The 21,742-nt window shown below is 39.8% G+C and overlaps 1 protein-coding gene across 3 annotated transcripts in view; it reads left to right on the forward strand.

Annotated features, from left to right (window-relative positions):
* The first annotated feature begins 20,412 nt into the window (after positions 1 to 20,412).
* ANP32B (acidic nuclear phosphoprotein 32 family member B) overlaps positions 20,413 to 21,742 on the forward strand; it is a 40,530-nt gene continuing 39,200 nt past the window's right edge. For 2 of the 3 annotated variants that reach the window (XM_027859109.1, XM_027859110.1), the window contains exon 1: positions 20,413 to 20,677. In XM_027859109.1, coding sequence (XP_027714910.1) covers positions 20,630 to 20,677 — 48 coding nt within the window. In that variant the 5' untranslated portion in view covers positions 20,413 to 20,629. The remainder of the gene's footprint in view (positions 20,678 to 21,742) is intronic. The other variant, XM_027859108.1, reaches the window with a different exon arrangement.

Raw genomic sequence — 21,742 nt, forward strand, 5'->3', positions numbered from 1 at the left:
ATGGGGGGGAGATAGATAGATAGATAGATAGATAGATAGATAGATAGAGAGAGAGAGAGAGAGAGAGAGAGATCTAAATTGGCATTGTCTAAAGGGCCATGCCCTTTGATATGACTGCCCCAAAAAGATTTCAGCCCCTATAGCATTTATAGGAATCTTGAATAAGAAAAGGATATCTTAAAATATAGTTTGAGTTAACATTACAAAATTTGTTGAGTAACCAAATTACCATCCCATCCTTTCTAGACCACTTCCTTCAAGAAATAAATGGGCTTCTCAATGAGATCTATATCAAATCTACACTGAGAATCTAAACTGAATAGGATGCAGAGAGGACATATCCTTTCAAATGGAAGAGAGCACTTCCCTTGAGTGGGAAAGGCAATGATATTATCTAGATAAGAGTTAAGTGTGGTTATCACCTTCAATCCATTTCTCTAAAGGATTTTTGTCCTTGACCTATGATCACCCACCTTTTCCAAGAGTCTTTTCTATGAATTTTGGAAAGGACTTTTTAAAGAAAAATATAATTTTTTAATATTTTCAGTCTGAGTAAAGAGAAGGTTTTTAAAATATACTTCCACAGCAGCTATCAGAGATGTGGGAAATTAGAAAGACTGCTGAAAGTTGAGTGGGTGTTGGTGAGCCAAGCAAACACTGAAATCTCTGACATCTTCCTGTCCTCCATCACGTTTGCAGTGAAAGAGCAGCCACTACTGCCATCACCACGATCTCCATTAACTGCCTACTTCGTCCAGGTTCTATCTTCCCTTCCAGAGGGAGAGAATTTAGAACTCAAAATTTAAAAAAAAAGTTAAAATAAATAAAGTATAATTATTAAAAAAGAAATATAATCATAGTGCTCTTATGGGAAATCTAAACTGGCTCAATGCTAACTCCTATCCCAGTGTTTCTGTCCATGATCAAAAGGGAATAATGCCTTAAATTTCTTTTGAAGGGTCAATATTTCTTCCCAAATCTTTATTTGATGCTCAAACTAATCACACAGGAAAAGGATTCATGTCCATTGAAAGTTTTTCCCCAAGGGGAATAAAGTAAAAAGAACAAAAGGACAACTAGGAAGGAAATTAGTTTGGGTAGGAAGTCAATACCTCTCATAGAATAAGGTTCTCTTCACTTTAATTCTCTGGAGACCTCCCTCCAGCCTCTCCCCACACCCACTGAGAAGGCAAGCAATACGATATATGATTTTATTTCTTAGACTAAAACATGCTATCCATAAGAAAGAGAATAGGACTCAGTCGGAAAGAAAGCTGGCAAACTTCAGGGATGGGAGCTCCAAGGCAGGGTGCCACTTCCTACTATGCAGCTGGTGCCACAACTTAACCAAAGTCAGTTACTTTACTAAGCCTGCTATAAGCTGAGAGTGTTCCTAGTACTTGCTCAGGTGTATAACTCAGTTACACGCTTCATTCATGCAGACTCTCCTTAACTCTTTTTACCCCTGAGGCCTCGCTTCAATTTCACTCCAATTTCATTTAATCTTGATTCTTCTTTTTAATTCTAAGATGCAGTGTACACTTCCTTATTAATGCTATGACAGTAAACTTGATATATCCCACATAGCCAAACTAATAGTTACTCTACTCTATATTCAAACACCAAATTCTACTTCTAAATAAATAGTTCTTAGTAGAGTACCTAGTATCAGTTGGTTTAAGCTCAACTGAACTAATCTTTTGGAATTCAAAGTCATCAATTTCACTGAGTAGTTATTTTGAATTGATGTCTGAATTAATTATTAATATATATTAATTTAACCTAATATCATTGAAATGCCATATCTATTTTATCAAGGAAAGTATTGAAATACAAACTCTATATGTCATTGAACTTGTCTTCTTTTCCGTAATTATACACACATAATTTTAGCTACCATTAATGCCCACATATTTATTTCATTATTTTATGAAATAGTGGGTACAATTTTACTCATGATTATTCATTTGCCTATTCTTATTTCCAACATAAAAATTTCACTAGCACATTGTTTACAGATATTCTGCAAATCTTATCCAACAACATTTATATCTGTAACGGACCAGTACAGATGGGAAAATTGGGTCTAGAATTAAACAGGAGGAAGAAATTGTAGTACATTTCTTTTGGAAAATTGAAAAGTTATTTAACACCCCTGAGTCCACTCTTCCAATCTCTATTTATAAAAGCAGCTTTAGTCCCCAGAGGACAGCTGCTACTTCACTCTTTGGGGTTCTAGGGGCAACCCTAGGGACTAAAAGGTAGATTCTAGTGCTTTACTCAAGAGCCCACTCTGATGTACTCCTCACTGATTTCTAGCCAGCCAGAGTTTATTAGCTAACAGAAATGGTTATTTCCTAGTGTAGTATATTTCTTAATACACATCTGCTATAAAAACCAACCCTCAAAAAGTCCAGGGCACACTCTCCCACCAGCACATACAGAAGCCAGAAGAAAGTGGGCTTAAGTTTAGAGGACAGGGACTGAAAATTTTTGGTTCCAAAAATCAACATATCCTCATTCCATCAGCTTCAATAGCCTCTCCCACAGAAACCACAAAAACTATTACTATATCTTTAAAAGTGAGTGGAATCTTAGAATGATAGTTTAACTGTCATTCTTGAGGAGACTGAGAGTTTAATTGTTGTTCTGGTGAGACTTAACCATCATGGATGAAGAGAGGACAGAAAAAAAGACAAAGATGACAACTGAAACAACTGTATTTAAGTCTTATCTTGTGAAGAAACAAGAAGAGAATTCTTGAGAAGATACTTTAATTGGTATCCTGAGAGAAGTGAATGATGGGACTATGGTACCAGAAATGAGACATCAGCAATTGTAGTGATAGTTAAAGGTGATTTTTGCCTGTGATCTTTCTCATAACCAATATAGTATAAATAATTATGTCTTTGTTTGTTGTAGTGGATAGAGTCTTAGGCCTGGAGTCAAGAAGACTCATCTTCCAAAGTTCAAATCTGATCTCAGATACTCACTAGCTGTGTGACCCTGGGCAAGTCACTTAACCCTTTTGCCTCAGTTTCTTAATCTGTAAAATGAGCTGGAGAAGAAAATAGCAAACCACTCTAGTATCTTTGACAAGAAAACCCCAAATAGGGTCGAGAAGAGTCAGACACAACTGAAATGACTGAACAACATAAAAATACTGTTAACAAATAGTACAGCCAATAACCCTGATATTTATCTAAACTCAAGAGATGAGGGGGTTGGTAAAGAGAGATGAGCAAATGCTTATGAAAAAAAGTTTTCCTCATCTTACTAAATAAATAATCTTAGTAAACTTCAGTAGAATCACGTAATTAATCATTTACTTAATGAAAAAGATACAATTTGGGTAATTAATGTGGAGATATAAAAGACACCCCTCAATTACTTTAGAACCCAGGATCAGAGTAAGTTCAGAAAATGAATTAGTAACCAGTAAAGAGATATGATCAACCTACCTAGGTTACATGTGGGAAATGATGACACTAATCCTTACAAGACCACTAATAAGGACTGCTGACTATGTGGGGCTTCATCCATTATAGAGAGGGTGAAGGTCTTACTGGTACTGATACTTACCTAAGATCTGGCTTTGCATTTGCAAACCACCAAGCCACATGAGGAATGACCAGTGGGAGCTAACAGATTGCCTGATATGCCATCTTAGAAATTCAAGCTCTGTAACTTCTTGAACACTTGATCTACTGCATTTTCCATCTTTGTTTTCTTTTATGCTATTGACATTTCCTTAGGCATCACATCAAGGACTTTGATCTTAGAATTCAAATGTAGTGGTTGCACTAAAGTGGGATTCCACTTTGCTGCTGAGGAAGTACAAGTATGGGCCCGAAAACATAGGATCAAAAGAGATTACCACATCTAATATCATCCTCCAGTAATTGGCAATGCTGAAATTAACTGTTTAAAACTCTAATGAATTTACTTTAAGGAAGTGAAGACCTACAAGACAGAAGAGATGGTACTAAAAATACTAAGGTTTATGTGTTTAATTAATGAATAGTGATATGATGCTTTTCCTTTGGTTGGAATCATAGACATTCACAGAAGGTAAGAGAAGGGACCAATGGGAATGCTTCCTGGGGCGTACTTGCAAAAACAGCCTACATCTTGGCTCTGTGCACATATATGGTTAAGAAATATGGGTCTTGGAATCAAGGGGCAGAGAATAAAAGAAAAATAACTTACCCAAGTATTAATTATTCACAAAAATTTTTTTTTAGGCAACTGGGGTTAAGTGACTTGCCCAGGGTCACACAGCTAGTGTCAAGTGTTTGGTCTGAGGCTGGCTTTGAACTCAGGTCGTCCTGACTTCAGGGCCAGTGCTCTATCCACTGTGCCACCTAGCTGCCCCCACAAAATATTTTTAAAAATTTCATTCCCATACCCATTCCTGCTAGGGTTGACTAGAGCCTATCTCGCTCTGTACCTCATAGTGACTGCTTAGTTGTACAGCTGCTCTATACAGCATCTATTTCTGTCATATGTACTAGAGTGGCACTCTGGCTATACAATACTCATTCTCTCCCATACTATGGCAGCACAAGAGGTTGAAAATACACCCCAGGGTATGGGACTCCAAGATGGAGGCTGTAAGGATAAAACAATTGTATGAGAGGAGCATTTTGGCAGTAAGGGTAACCCACTGGCTCAGGTAATCCTCCTTTAATACTCAAACTTACTGATATGGAATAAAATCTCATAGAAAAGTCCACATCCAAACATCAGTAATAATGATGAAGGTGGAAGAAAAACTGGGTGACATTTAGAGAAATGGCGCCACAGAACATAGACGTCATGGCAGAGAACAAAGAAAATACTGAGTGGATAACTAGACCAATTAACATAGAGACCACCTAAAACCACTGAGACTTGATAAAGAAACAGAGACTTTAATATCATTTAATGAACTGCCTTCTTTAATGTTTAATTTCTGATGTTAGGGAATAAATTCTTCGTAATGGATTTAGTTATTGTGCTAAGGTCCCATGATACTTCACATTAAGAATTAACTTTGTTTCTAAATTTAAACAGGGGGTGGATTTATCGATTATCTTACTTTAGATGAATATTTAACATAAATTTTTGCCTACAAATCTGTCCAGATTGTTGGTATGGATACTGTGACTTTCACTGGCATAATGTAATAACACCAATTGGAGTTAATTTCCTACTACTACTACTTCCTTCCTACTTGAACTTTCCAGAAGCAACCCTGTTTATGCCCATTGGCATGGCCAGGCCCCAAAATATTTAATATCTGGTGCTGGGTCATTTCCCATACTGGGAACTTCTTGTGGTGTTTGAGGAAATGCTATTTTTTGTTGATAGAGACACTATGTTGATGTGACTATTCAAAGCTTTACTTTAAATTCCATGAGGATTTGGTGTACTGAAACTTGGGTTTAGGAACCAATTGGATACCTGAGGTTAACTCACTTGAGGCGCTATATAATTTTGGCAATAAAACGAATAGTATTTTTTTTTTAAAGACATTGGTATCTTCTATTCTTCTGGTTATCTTGAGAATTGATTGCCCAATGCCCTCAATATTGTGTTGCCTCCAGTTTGAAGATCTTTTTTATATAATCAGTCTAATCTAACTTTCTTTTTTACTATGTCTACTTCTTCATGCAGTACAGCAAGCACCTTGATGAGACCAAATGGCTCAACTATCATTGAGGGAGAAAAGAGTTGTAATTTTATTGTTTCATTATTTTTTAATTTTCTTATTCATTGTAATTTTAACCACTAGGTGTCCTGTAGAGCAATTTTAGCTGACCTCTCAGTCTCTTTAATCTCCTCCAAATAGGCATCCCTTTCTGTAAGACAAACGGCTCTTTTCCTGCCCTTTCTCTCCTTCCTCGCTAGAGTTTTACTAAGGCCTCCTGCAGTTTGATCAGCTTGACCTGGCTGTAACAATGAGTTCAATTTTTAACCTTGGGGTAATTAGCCTAAATATGTATCCTTTTTTGCTGCCATTTAAAAGAGTTTAAAAATAGGGATAATTAGTAGAAAATCACGGTCTTTCAGTTCAAAGACCAGAACCAAAGTCCTATGACTAGGACAGAGTTTTGACTCCTGACCTAATTTTTTTAAAATGTCTGCGTATCCCGGCGAGTTATTGGATTTCTTAGTTTCTCCCTGTTCTGAGGTATACAGACATACAATTAAAGCATTTGTGATCTATCATGAATCTTTACATTAGGCAAAAGATCAAGAAAAAAGAAACAGCTTAACAATTAAGACAGATCAAAGGGAAATACTTATTAACAAACAGGCATGGAGAGAGGAAATTAGGGAGAGTTAACAACAACAAACTTCTGGAGCCTTTTTTTGTGTTATTGTCTTCCCATAATCTCTTCGCAGTCAGGCTCTTTGACTATGTTATGTTGTCTCAGTTCCATTCATCTCAATGACCTCTTGAAGACTTTTTTTCCTATCTCAAAACTTACAGGTATGACCAAAGTCCTTCTCCCTCTTTAAATATCATGATAGTCCCAGTCTCTCTCAGTGCTGGAAAAGGGAAGCTTGTTCCTATGAACCACAAAATTTTGAATGCCACTCGGGACTCAAAATCCTGCAACATAATCTTCACAAACCTCTTCTATTTTTTGTCTGTTGTCCTTTGTTCAGTATCATCCATAAGCACCCTGGGGATGATCCGACCTAGGTGGGTCTCTTGCTAATCTTTCAATAAATTTGTTTGTTTGTTGTTTTTTAGCCACTGCTTCTTGCTATTTTATGAGGTGTGACAACACTGCATAAATCTTCTAGTATGCTTCTTTGTAAGATTTTATAAGTTTGTATTTCTAAACTGGCGTTGCCCTTGGCTTCTAGAGCATTACGCTTAGCAAAGAGATCAAGGACTCGCCTCCTGGGGTAGTTTCTAGATTCTTTTAGTCTCTTCGCTGTTGCATTTGATTTAAACTGGATATATTCCCTTAGGAAATGGTGATAGTCTATATCCATTTCTACTCTTTTATCTATTTCAAAATTTTCAGTGTCAATAACTAATCAGGAAAGAGTTGCCTCATTTCTTTGCATGCCATATCTTCTTATTTTTAACATTCTAACTTTTAATCATTTAAATAAAATTTTAATAATCTTCTAATTTGGCATTGATTCTGATTTTTGCCCTAATACATCACTAGTGTGATTACATGCAAACAGCTGATTTAAAAATCACTGCTACATAGGTAACTAGTCATTTTTTTCCTACTAAAATAGAAAGCACATCAGTATGTCTGTGTGTGTGATGCTATTTGTAGCTTAACGTGTAAAGTCCCTTTTTACTCTCTTTTGGAATAAAATTATTCATGTTCTATAAGTGTGAGTGTTCTTTATAATCCACAAGGTTTTGGCCTTATTTCTTACTCCTGAACCATTGTTTTTTCATCATTCTCCCAAATACCCACCTTTGCATTGAAGTCAGCTACTACATATACATACATAAATGTGTATGTATATATGTACATATATGTGTTTTTATATACACACACACACACACATATATATATATGTGAAAGATATAGGATCAGAAGGGATTACCAAATCTACTATCATCCTCCAGTAATTGGCAATGCTGAAATTAACTGTTTAAAACCCTAATGAATTTACTTTAAGGAAGTGAAGACCTACAAGACAGAAGAAATGGTACTGAAAATACTAAGGTTTATGTGTTTAATTAATGAATAGTGATATGATGCCTCTCCTTTGGTTGGGATCATACACATTCATAGAAGGTAAGAGAAGGACCAATGGGAATGCTTCCTAGGGCGTACTTGTAAAAACAGCCTACATCTTGACTATATACATACATACATATAGATAGATAGATAGATAGATCCATATACTTTGGAGGGACTTATTGAGTTATTTATAGGATGTCTTTCTTTTCACATCCTCTCACAAATGTTGGCCCCATAAGCTACAATTATGTCCCTCGTGACCTTTTTTCAATTGCTTATCATTAACACAAGTCAATGAACAAGTATCCATGAAAAGACAACTTGCTGCCTTTGAAACACAATAAAAACAAATTTGCTAACTCCTTTCTTTGCTTCTACATAGAGAACCTATTAACCCACCTTCCATCCAGCTACAACTTTCTTTTGTCTTCTGGTTTTATTTAAAGTGAGATGTAAAGATATTCCCTATGGATATATTAAAAAAAATTTGATCTAATAAAGTAAAAACTCTCCTCCAACAAAGCTTCTAAATGTATGTGTAGAAATCATATAAGACTCTTTGAGATGAAACTATCTTCTTTATTATTAATATTAATATTCTGATCACTAATATCATGCAGAAGTCTAGGATATGAGATTACTTTTTAACCTTTCCTCACCTGTAAAATGAGTTTGAGTAGGAAATGGCAAACCACTCTAGTATCTTTGCCAAGAAAACTCCAAATAAGGTTGCAAAAGAGTCTGACACAGCTGAAACAACTGAACAACTCTGCCTGGTATTTTCTTCCTTAGCTATCAGCAAGTCATCATTTCCTCCCAACATTCCAAGTTCTCTCTACTTCAGTTCTTACTTATTGGGAGGGATTAAGTCTAGCAATCCATTTTGTTTCTTCCTTTACCTTCTGAAGAATGAAATTATTATTAAGGCAAATCAAAACTTGGCAGCTCTGCCTGTTGGACAGTTCCATCAAGATATCCGATAGGCATTTCAAACTCAACATGACTAAAATAGAACTCGTTATCTCTGTCCTTGATCCATCCACTCCTCCTAACAACCCTATTTCTGCCAAAGGTACTACTATTTTTCCAGTCCCCTGGTTTGCATCCTCCTTCTCCTCCCCCTCTCCATATTCAATCAGTTTCCAAGTTGTTATTGTTGTTGTTTTAATTTTACTTCCAAAACATCTTTCATAACCAAACCTTTTACTTCACTCACACTGGAGGCTACTTCAGGTCCTCATCACTTCTCACAAGGACTATTAAAGTAGCTTCCTAATTGGTATCCTTGTTCCTTATCTCTCCCCTCTTTAATTCATCCTCCACACATCTAACAAAGTGACATTTCTAAAGCACAGGTCCACCAATTGACAAGTATTTATTAGTACCTGTTCTGTTCCAGGCACTGTTTTTAGGCACTGAGGATACAAATGCAAAGAATGAAACAATCTCTACTCTCAAGAAACTTGTATTCTAACTATGATACTCCTTTGCTCAAGAAGTTTTAATTCCTTCCTACCATCTCTTGAATAAAATACAAATTTCAGAATTTGGCATTTAAACCCCTTTGAAATCTGGCTCCAGCCTATATCCCCAGATATATTTCACATAATTATCCCTTTGACTGGAACATATAGTTCCAGTCAAAGAAGACTTATGCCCACCATACATGACAATCCATCTTTCATCTCCTTGCCTTTGCATTAACTGTCCCTCCTTCCTGGAATTCTCTCTGTCCTCACCTCTGCCTCTTGGGATTCCTACCTTCCAGAAGCAAGTCAGGAGTCATTTCCTATGGGAGGCCTATCCTAATTATATAGGCTGTTAGTGTTCTCTCCTGAACCCCAAAATTTGTGTATGTGTGTGTGTGCGTGTGTGTGTGTGTGTGTGTGTGTGTGTGTGTGTGTGTACTCCTAGTAATGAATGAATGGACAGCTAGGTGGTCAGAGGATACAGTGCTGAGTGTGGAGTCAGGAAGACTTCTCTTCCTGAGTTCAAATCTGGCCTCAGACACCTCCTTGATGTATGACCCTGGGCAAGTTTTGCCTCTTTGCCTCAGTTTCCTCACCTGTAAAATGAACAGGAGAAGGAAATGGCAGACTACTCCATTATCTTTGCCAAGAAAACCCAAATAGGGTCTCAAAAGAGTTGTATACAACTGAAGCAATTAAACAACAATGAATGAAATGTTAGTAAGAATATTTCTAATGAGGACATTTATCAATGGGATATATTCTCTTTATTAACAGAAAGGAGAGAGGAAGAGAAGGGAGGGAATAAGTATTTATATATGGCCTACTATGTATTAAATGCTCTTACAAATATTAACTCATTTGATTCTTACAACCTTGTGAAATAGGTGCTATTATTATCCCCATTTTACAGTTGAGGAAACTGAGGTAATCAGGTTAAATGTCTTGCCCAGGATCACATAGATAGTAAGCATCTGAGGACAGATTTGAATTTGGGTCTTACTGATTTTAGGACTAGTGCTCTATCCACTATACTACTAGCTGCCTCCAGAAGCATATTTTTTTTCCTTTTTTTAAAAATTTATTTATTTTTAGTTTTCAACATTCACTTCCACAAGATTTTGAGTTCCAAATTTTCTCCTCATCTTTCCCCTCCCCCACCCCAAGATGGCATGCATTCTGAATACCCCTTCCCCCAATCTGCCCTCCCTTCTATCACCCCCCATTCTCTTATCCCCTTCTCCTTCTATTTTCCTGTAGGGCAGGATAGAGTTCTATACTCCATTGCCTGCAGATCTTATTTCCCAGTTGCATGTAAAAACAATTTTTAACATTTGTTTTTAAAATTTTGGGTTCCAAATTCTCTCCTTTCCTCTCTCCCCACCCACCCTCATTGAGAAGGCAAGCAACTTGATACAGGTTATACATGTACAGTCATGCAAAACACTTCCATTTTAGTCATGTTGTGAAAAACTAACTATATTTCCTTTCATCCTATCCTGCCCCTCATTTATTCTATTTTCTTCTTTGACCCTGTACCTCCTCAAAAGTGTTTGCTTGTGATTACCCCCTCCCCCAATCTCCCTTCCCTTCTATCATCCCCCCCCTCTCTTATCCCCTTACTCTTTATTTTCTTGAAGGGTAAGATAGATTTCCACACCCAATTGAGTGTGTATGTTATTCCCACCTTAAGTCAAAGCTGATGAGAGTAAGATTCACTCAAAAGAAATCCTCTGAGTTTTTTCTGCTCTTTGCTCAGGTTCCCAGCCAATTACTTGACTTTTTAACTCTTTGTCAAGGTAGGGCTCTGCTTCTAGTGTGGAGGGTGTAAAAAAAGCTCCCAAGCTTTGGGAGTTTTGTGCAGTTGTTTTCAGAGATACTACTAGGGACTTGTCAATTTTCAGTTCTTCCAGGGTGGTATGATCAAAGGCAAGGTGTTTACTCCTTTCCTGGCCTATGCTCTGGTCTATGAGTGACCATAAGCACTCTTTTCTGCCTTGGAACTGTAAGGAGGATTCCTTCTTCACCACTGCCACAAACTCAACCATGCCAGCATTCCTCCTTGCCCCAGGACCACCACCCAGGACTGAGACCCAGATTCAAGCATGGGCAAAGGAAAAGAATCCTGCCTCAGCACCAGCAAAGACATCCCTGCAATCCCCCTCTGATCAGCCACTGGATCCCCCCACCATCTGAGGGCCAAGAGCTCCAGAAGCAGCTGTCACTGCCACTCTGGGGCTGTGCCACGGCTGGGACTGGACTGTGGTCCTCTCTCACCCATGTCCTACAGACACTTCCTACTGACCTTCTCAGTTGTCTTTCGTGTTGAGAAGCCTGGAAACTGTTACAACTGCTAGTGATTCAGTCCCCTGAGGCCTGCTGCAGGTTTGCTGAGGCTGGTCTTTGCCTGTGTGGCCACACTGAACTGTGCTTCTCTCCCAGCCCTTTGCAACAGACCTTTTCCATCAACCAACCAGATTGTCTTGGGCTGGAAATTTGTTTCACTCTGTCTTTTTGTGGGTTCTGCTCCTCTAGAATTTGTATAGAGCCATTTTTACAGGTATATGGAGGGGCTTGGGGAAGAGCTCAAGCAAGTCACTGCTTTTACTCTGCCATCTTGGCTCCACTACCCCTCCCCCCAGAAGCATATTTTTAGAAGTAATATGAGATTGCTCTTCTTATATTTGGTTGTCTTTATTTTTCTTTGTTCTGTCTTGGTGTCAGATAGATTTATGTTTGCTAAAACAAATTAACTATGTTATGACTTGCCATATAAACAAACATTTACATAGAGTAACTAAGGAAAAATTTCACTTTTCATACATATTATTTACATATATATTTAAATACACATCATTATATATGTTTGTTATTATGTCTGAAATATATGGCTTTCATAGTTTCTGCAGGATCAAGTGGGTAACATTTTTGTTCAAATTTTTGAAACAAAGTATTTTGAGATGTACTTAAATTCACTTTGGCGTTTGACTCAACCTCATGGATGAATAGAGAGATAGATGTAGATATATAGATACACACATATATGTATATATGTGTATGTATGTATGTATGTATGTATGTACATATACACACACATACATATATGCATGCATATAATCAACTATATTATTTCCCTTGGGGTACTCAGTTGACCAACTATTAACTACTGGCCAGGCTATGTTTCTTTTACAACTATTTATTTGATAGAACTGAACTAAGGTCAGAGCATAGTTCATAGAAGGAACTGACGAGCCCTTTTAGGGCTGCTCTAACCCTCAACAGTAACAAGAATGCCTCTCTATGCCCTACTCTTTATATGATATTCTAGCTTGCATATTAACCTTTATTTTTTTTAATGGTGCTTATTTAAGGGAGCTTATTTCATCTTGTATACTTTTCTAAGTATTTCATGTTGGTAAGTCTGCAAATGCCAGATGGATCCTATGTTTATCTCTGGCAGTGGTTTCCAAACTTTTTTGGCTGAACATACCTATCCATTAAAAAAAATTGTGAGCACACATATTTACATTATTTATACATTATACACATTGCATGTTTCTAAGTTCAGCTTATTTTGAATTTACTTGTAATTGTCATAGCTGAAAAAAAATTCCTCACAAAGATACATAGATTCACATGGGGGAAATGCAGAATTGTTTGCACTTACTAAGTCAGGATAATCATTTTTCAGTCCCACTCACCAATTATGCAAAGGTTTCAATTATCCTTGAAAGTAATCTGCTCTTCCATGTTTTTAATACTTTCTATTTTTGACACAAGATTAACTTTTGGCAACAAAGTCTCATAATGATAGAAACATTTCCAAACATTCATTTTCAAAATCCTCTCTACATAACATAAATTTCTTTTTAAGGCAGTTGCTTTCTTACTTATTGTTAAGATGTCACCTTCATGTGATAGTCAAAATATATAGGTAAAAAAACATTCATTCATAACATAAAAGACCATTCCCCAATGGATAAGTGGTTAAAGGATATGAATAAAGAATTTTCAAAAGAATTGTAAATTATTAACAATCATATAAAAGACTGCTTCAAATCACTAATAAGTGAAATGCAAAAATCAAAATCAAAAATCAAAACAACTCTGGAGTTTCACCTTGCACCCAGAAAATTGGAAAGTTAACAAAAGATGGGAATAGGCAATGTTGGAAGGATTGTGGAAAGACAGTTTCACTAATATACTGTTGTTAGAACTGCAAATGGTCTAATCATCCTGGAAAGCTATTTAGAACTATGCTAAGACAGTGGCTAAAATGTCCATAACCCTTTGATCTCATCAAAAGACAGATACCCTAACAAAGTCAAAAATAGAATGAAAAGTCCAATATACAACAAAACATTTTTAGTGGCATTTGTTATATAGTAGCAAAGAATTGAAAACAAAGTAGATGCCCATCGTTTGGGGAATGAATAAACAGACTGTGGTTCATGGAATGGAATGGAATGTACTACACCATAAGATATTTTGAATATGAAGAATCCAAGGAAGCATGGGAAGATTTATATGAACTGATAACAAAGGAAGTAAAGAAAACCAGGAAAATAATGATATGCAATAACTACAACAATGTAAAAGAAAAGAACAGGGGGCAGCTATGTGGCACAGTGGATAGAGCACCGGCCCTGGATTCAGGGGGACCCGAGTTCAAATCCGGCCTCAGACACATAACACTTACTAGCTGTGTGACCCTGGGCAAGTCACTTAACCCCACTGCCCAATCAAAAACCAAAAAAAAAAAAAAAAAAAGAACAACAAAACTGAAAACGAATGTTATGTAATTATAATGCAAGCACAGCTCCAAGTTAGTCAGTCATTCAATATTTATTAAGCATCTACTGTCCAGGCACTATGCTAAATGATGTGCACTGGGCTAAATAAGAAGTATAAGAATTCACCTCTTCATTCATTGCAGAGTTGGGTGACTATGGTTGTGGAAAAGGGTATAAATTGTTGGGCTTGACAGATGTATTGGTTAGTTTTTCTGAACAACTTACTTTTCCTCTCATTGTTTATTATAAGAGATGGATCTCTGGTTGAGGGAAGGGGTAGAAAACATATTAGGAAGTGAAGGTGATATAAAAAGAAAAATTATTTTAAAATTATCACTTTTACCTTGAAAGGACAGATTGTGTGTTTATATTTTTAAATATCTGCTAGGTAGCACACTATTAACAGTCATTTGTCAATAAATTAAGAATATTCAACTTTTTGTAGAATAAAATGCAGAACACCTTCAAATTTTACAGCACTCAAGCATTTTGCCTGGCATGAAGCAGAAAACTTTTTTGTGGAGAAAATGTTGGCCAAATCTTTTGGAGGTAAAGGTTTGAGGAAGTCTTTTATTTGTTTCTTATTTTGTTTGTATCTTTCTGCCTTTGTTTTTCTTTTTGAAGTCAGAGTAATTTCTATTTACCTAAAACAATTCAGATGTTTTTTAAAAAAATTTATCAATGACATTTTTGATAGCATATTTAGACATAGAGTCATTCTTTAAGGAAAAGAAACCAAAAATATTTTTTAAAAGTTTTTGGCACTTGCCAAATAAATATTTCATGAAAATGTGTTTTTTTCTAGGACTTGAGTCTAGAACTCTTCACATTTTTTTCAACGTATTACATATTCCATATATTTCTTTTTTTTCCTCAAATAAATATCTTATTCTTCCTATGGTTTATTTCATTGATTCAGAGAATCAGCTAAGTTTGTACATGTTGAAATCAAGCAGGTGAATCTCTCAAGACACATAAATGGATTTACAGTTTCAATGACTTGGAAGTTCCCTCAAAGATCAATCAGTTAATAAGTATTCAGGCAGCTAGGTGGTGCGGTGGATAAAATGCAGGACCTCTAGTCAGGAGTTCAGATCTCAGACACTTACTAGTTGTGTGACCCTGTCACTTGCTACAGTTTTTAGAGGAGCACTTACTGCAGCCAAGAGGTAATCTGGGAAGGAAGGGATTGCTCCAACAGCATGGTTACCACTGATGCAGGCACGTTGGTCATGGTTAGGTTATTGGCTCCCTAGGCTATAACTCAGTGGGGCGGGGGTGGAAATGGAGGAGTGTTGGGCAAAAATAGGTGAAGGAGGTGGTAGGGTTAGGCTGAAGATAAGTTCTTCCAGTTGCTATCCCAAAGAGGATGGAATGAAACCTATTTTTGCACCTTCCAATTGGTTATTCCAATAACCCCTTCAATTATTCCATGATGCCTTGGGGGTACACAGCCCCTGTTTTGGAGATCATTGCTATAGCCTAGGGAATATGCCATATTTATTTTGTATTCCCCATTTCCACTCCCTCAACACACAGGACCTAGTACAGGTTTGGGCACATAGTTGGCACTCAATAACATTTGAATTGAAATGAAAGGTTTTCATAAAACATTTCACAAGGCAAAACTGGTTCCTGGAAGATTAAAGACTGCATTTGTTTCTCAATTTGCTAGTGTGTGTGTGTGTGTGTGTGTGTGTGTGTGTGTGTGTGTAATATAAAACAGAGCACCCCCACAAATCTGATGTATTCTTCCTATCCACTGGAATATGCGTGTCATATCTTAAAATGCAAGATGTAACAAAAATGAAATAATTCTACCACATTTGGTTTTCTTGTTTCTACAGGCCTCAAAAAATTATAAGCAAGATATTAGCTAATTGTTTTGAACTTGAAATTATTTACAAGTCATACAGACAAAAAATTTTATACTCTTTGGCATTTGCCAATACAAAGAGCAGACTCATCAAAAACAAAGACTACGTTTTTTTAAAACAATTCAATAATGCTTGTTTGGTGGATTTTATAGTCTAGCAGTGAATTCCACCCACTTTACTCTTATGGTTTATATTTCCTTTCTCCAAAGTTCCATGACTGCATTTGTGTGGGAATTCTCATCATCAATATAGATCACATTAGGAGATAATTTAATGAGTTGCTATAACCAAAAACATCATTCCTTGGTGGCTAACCTTCATCTTATGATGAGTTTTTCTGAATTGAGGTTGGTCTTTGGAAGAGAGACCTCAGGTCACCTATTTGACTGAGAACCTGCAGCCTTCATAGATCAGTAGGACTTCCCAGAGTTTACAATCTATCGACAAATCCTTGAAAAATCCATGCTGTGATGAGGCATCAGAATAGGTGTTCAGTGGAGGCTCTTAGATGATATATTAATATAGATAGGAAATGACTGGCAAAGAGGAAAAGACACATAGCAGATGTTTCCAATTCTTCTCAGAAGTTGTTTGGAGATAACTAGTTCAGAAATGACAATGGATAGCATAGGAAATCATACATTTCCCAGCATCTCTGAACCTCCTCTTTTCTTTCTTAAGAGTCTTCCAATTCACTATGCAGGCCTTTCCCAAGTCTGAATTCTTCCCTTTTTTTCCTCATTGTATTCAAAGCCAATAGGTGGTATCCTTTTTCAACTATTTCAGCTACTCCTAGGCCTTGAAGCAATTGATGAGGCCAATCAGAGGGAAAAGTGATGGGCAAAGTAAATTCTTTAAGAGTTTCACTCTGAGGTAGCTTTTTTCCAGTTACTCCCCCTACTGTTATTAATTAATAATATGGCCACTAGTCAATTGTCTATATTTTATGAATGAAATTGGTCAACAGAGAACAGAGTTCTTAAATTTATGGTTGGCCCACGTATACAAAAATATTTATAGCAGCTCTTTTTGTGGTGGCCAAGAACTGGAAATTAAGGGGATGCCCATCAATTGGGGAATGGCTGAGCAAGTTGTGGTATACAAAGGTAAAGGAATACTACTGTGCTATAAGAAATGATGAGCAGATGGATTTCAGAAAAACCTAGAAAGACTTATATGAACTGATGTGAATGAAGTGAGCAGAACCAGGAGAACACTGTACATGGTAGGAGCCACATTGTGTGATGACTAACTTACCTCTTCTCAGCAATACAATGCTCTAAGACATCTGTCATAAAAACAATAGCTAATAATAGTTATTATTTATATAGCACTTTGAAGTTTGCAAAGTCTTTTATTTTCTCATTTTATCTTCACAGCAACCCTAGGAGGTAGGTGCTATTACAATCTCCATTTTGCAGATGAGGAAACTAAAGCAGAGAGCAGTTAAGTGACTTCTCTAGGGTCAGGCAATTTGTAAGTGTCTGAGGTCTTCCTGACTCCAGATCATGCACTCTATCCACTGTGCCACCTACCTGTTCTATACATTATGTACAGTCATGTCGATTATGTATTGCATATATTTTGAAAATATTGAATGTTTTACACATTAATAGTATGGCATATTCCACAGAAGCCTTGAATTTAACATAATTTTATTCAGCAGTAGTGTTGTTTGCATTATTTTAATTGTCTTAACTCACCAATTTTTCATTGTCTTTTCATTCTCCTCCAAATGTACAACAATCATTCCTAACTCTGATCCCTTTGCTCAAAATCTGTCTTCTACCCCTAGAATATCCTTCTCACTTTTATCCAAATTCTACCTGTTATTCATAGAGATAATCTCAAGTCTCTGGTACATCAGTTTCCCTTCCTGTTTCATGACTCGGTTTCACTTCTTGGTTCTTATGAGCTGGGAGCCTGGCATTTACAGCGTGTGGGTCCCCCATCAAATTCATGTGGTTTGTAATACTTCAAAATATTTCAAGATTTCCTTCTGACTCTAGGACTAGTTGTAGAGAAACAATTTGTATTTTCTTGAGAAATGCTAAATTCCAAAGCTGTTGCGTTGCTTCTTTTGTCATAGGGGACCCAGTCACCCAAATGCTACTTCAGTTGGATCAGAGATTCTTGTACATGGCTAGATTTCTGGGGGCCTGAACTTGTGAGGGAGGAAAAATAACATCTTTATTTCAAAGCAGTTGGTTTCTTTTGTAATCCTATGTATTTTATTTCGTGCATTTGAAAACATTCTGAGAAGAGGTCCATAGTCTTTACCAGACTGCCAAAGGGGTCCATCACAAAAAAAAAAAAAAAAGTAAATGTTGCTAAAAGACAGACAGAAATGGACTTTGTTGGATGCTTCTTTTACCCACAAGTGGAAGATAATAAAATATACCTAGCAATCTCAGAACACCAGGCAGGTTTTTTTAGCTGTTTCTTAAGACATTTTTTGTGGCTATGTAAGGGTCTTTCTTAGAAGCTGAGAAGAGGAGGTATACTTTCATAGGATTATAGAACAGAGTGGAAATTCACTTATCCCAGTCCTATAGCAGAAATCTACCTCATCCTCTCTCTTTATTGGCACAAGTGATCAAACAATTTATCAATAGAAGGGGCCTTAGAGACCTCCTTTTACATAGAGAAAACTGAGGGCCAAGGTCATAAAACAAGGTTTCTAGTTCTGACTCTGCCACTACGTAGCTGTGTGACTTTCAGTAAATCACAATTCAGCAATTTGGACCGGTTTCCTCATCTGTAAAACTAGGATAGGAGGTGAAGGTAGGAGTTGGATACTGTCATATCTCATTTACCTTCCAACTCTGACTGTTGAAATCTTCCCTTAGTCTCTAAGATAGCTGCTTCTTCAGCTCTCACTAATCTCCGTCCTCCTTCCCTCAAGACCAATAGTACTAATTGTCTGTACCATTTCTTTATGTACATACAGTACTGCTTTATATTAACTGTTTCTTAGGGGCCAAGGACTAAATCTTAAACTTCTTTTGTATATTCCTCAGTTCCTGGCACAGTGCAAAGGCAGAGTATTCAATTCATTTCACTCAATAAATGCTGTGCCTGTTCAATCCATGAATGCACCCTTACCAAATGTATCTGTATTTAAACAGAACCCTCCATTCTAAAGGATTGTACAGGAACTTCAGTGCCACTCCCTAGGTTAGATTACATTGAATTTCGTACATACTTTTATGTCCATTTCATTGTCTTTCTATAATTTCCTTTCTGCTAATGTTTAAGAAAACAAAGTGAAGCAGATCTTGCAGCATAAAAAGCTAATAAGCATAGTAATATGCTGTATAGAAAATTAAAATGAATTCTTAGATCATAAGTATCTTTTCATTCCCAACACAATGGCTAAAAATATTTAAACTTCTCTCAACTACTTTTGATACTTTTATAATAAACGATTTTGTTCTTAGCAATAACTGTAGGCTAAAAACCAAGAAAGTATTTGGGAGGTTGCTATAAAGTCATGAGACACGCTTTGTGCTTGAGTTAGGGACAAAAGTCACGATGTTAGGCGTCCTAGGCACCCGTTGGATAGGGACACCTCCGTGGCATCGCACAGCGCCTGGAAGACACGGCCTCTTTCTGCTTGTCTGTGCTTTCGGAAAAAAAGGTGCCCCCATAAGCAATAACGTTGCAATGTAATTTTAGTCGTGAAAGATTTAAACGCGCAACTCGGTTTAAACATTACATAGCGTCTGGCACAGAAAATGATTCTGTATTGTTATGGAATAAAACACGAAACCACACACAGACAATCTCAAGTCCGGCTGTCTTTATTGAACATCTGACAACTAAAGTAAAGGAGATACAGGACAAATTTCCTTCTTTTTTGCTATCGCCTCCTTTTATGTGATCGGAGGATGAGTGCAGCAGCCTGACTGATCAGCCTCATCTAGCTGGGGGAGACAGGGAGGCGAGAAACCTCAGCTCGACTTCAATGTGCTTGGGTCACTTTTCCAGCTCTCCCTTCACATTTTACTAGCGTGCCCCAGCCGTCGGAGCCCGATTTGGGGGGACGGGGGGCGGGGAACGTTATCGAACACTTTCCCGGGAGAACGCCTCGCCAAATCGCCTATCGCGTTCCCTAGTTTTCCCCTGGAAAATCATTAGCTCTTAACTAGCTCTTAGGAGCCCGATGCTTTCCTCAGAGGTAACACGTGCGCCTACACAAGCGGGCGGTTTCCAGCCATTGCCTTACGACCTTTGGGACACGCTGCGTGTCTGTCTGTCCGCCTCTCCATCCAGCCACCCGTCGCCCATCCCCCCGGGATGCCCGAGTATCCCCCCAGCCAGGCGCGGTCGGGCAGTGCGGGAGAGGAAGCGGGGCCCGCCAGCCGCCTTCGGCAGAGCCGCTAACGCTCCTCCTCCTCCTCCTCCCCGGCCCCCCTGGCGCCTCGGGCGGCCCGTCCTGGTGCGCCCCGGCGCCTGGCTGCGCCTCCCGGCCGCCCCGCGCTGCCGCGTTGCCTGTTTAAGCGCCGTGCCGCGCTCGGCCGGGGGCGGCGGTAGCGAGGCCACCCCAGCCACTCGCAGTCCCCTTCCCTCCATGGTTTCGCTTCGCTACCGTGAGTGACTCGGGCTTCAGGCTCCGCTCGCGCCTTCCTCGGGGGAAGAGAAGCCGGCAGCGCCCTCCCTCCCTCCCGCCAGGACTCGCCTTTAGACAGTTCGCTCTCCCGAGGACCGAGCCCCTCCTCTCCCCCCTCCTGCCCCCGGAAAGTTAGTTTGAAGAGGGGGGGCCGAAAAACGTAGACATGAAGAGGAGGATCCACCTGGAGCTGAGGAACCGGACCCCGTCGGATGTAAGCAGAGCCCCCGCCCCCGCCGCGCCCACCCCGGAGCTGCATGTAACGGGGACCGCATGGGGGGCGGCCGGGCAGGGGCAGGCTCCCGGGACCCCGGCCGGAGCCGGAGCGGGGCGCCGCGGGCGCTTCGCCCTCCTCCTCCGGGCGCCGGGTGCAGGCTCGCCCGGCCGTCCGCTCGGGCTGGGGACCCGACGAGGGGTTAACTCTTTCGGCGCCGCCCGGGCCCCGCAGCCCGCCTGTCCGCGGAGCCGGAGCCCTCGCCGGAGCGAGAGGAGGAGGATGGGGAACAAACTTTTCCGCTCCCGCGGCGCCGGCCTCCTCCCGGCCGGCGGGGGTGCGGGTGCTCGGGCCGCGCCGCGCGGGGCTGGGGGGATTGTGTAACGCTGGGAGCCATGTTGGTCGCCTCTCTCCGGGATGCGGGAGCGGAAAGCTCCCACTCGCCCCGGGGCTCCTTGGGGAGGGGGTCGGAGAAGCCCTGGATGGGGCGAGCCGCGTTGGGGGGCCAGGGGCAGGTTTTGAGGCTGGGCTGGGGGGCGAGGGTAACTGCCCCCCACCCCCTCCCCGTACACACACCCCATTAACTCGCCGCCTCGGAGCGATGGGGACCGAACCACAAGTGCCGTGGGAGGGAGGGCGGGAGGTGGGGACGCGCGAGGGTAAGGGGAAACCCCTCCTCCATCCCGGCGGGGGCGCACCGGGATGAGGGCGCGGCCCCGGGGGGAGGTGAGAGGCGCGCGAGGCCCGCTTCTCCGGGGCCAAGTTTTTAAAAAGGGGTCTCGGTTCCCGCCATTTTTCAAGGCTAAAAATAAAACTTTTTTTTCTTCCCTTTTCCCCTCCCTTCTCTCCTCAGTTGGGCCGGACGGGAAGGGGGAAGCTGGCGGGACGCGGGGGGAGGAGGAGGGGAGACTCCTCACCCGCGGCGAGCCCCAGCTCCCTCCCCCGGGGGCTCGACCCCCTCCGCGCGGGCGGCGGCCGGGGCTTTCTCGGTCTTAGGTGCGCCATAGCGCAACGTCGCCATGTTGTTCGCTTCTCGTCTCCCTCCGCGGAGGCGACTCCGCCGGG

Source organism: Vombatus ursinus, unplaced genomic scaffold (assembly GCF_900497805.2).
Source record: "Vombatus ursinus unplaced genomic scaffold, bare-nosed wombat genome assembly UNPS02014158.1, whole genome shotgun sequence".
Taxonomy (NCBI): Eukaryota; Metazoa; Chordata; class Mammalia; order Diprotodontia; family Vombatidae; genus Vombatus; species Vombatus ursinus.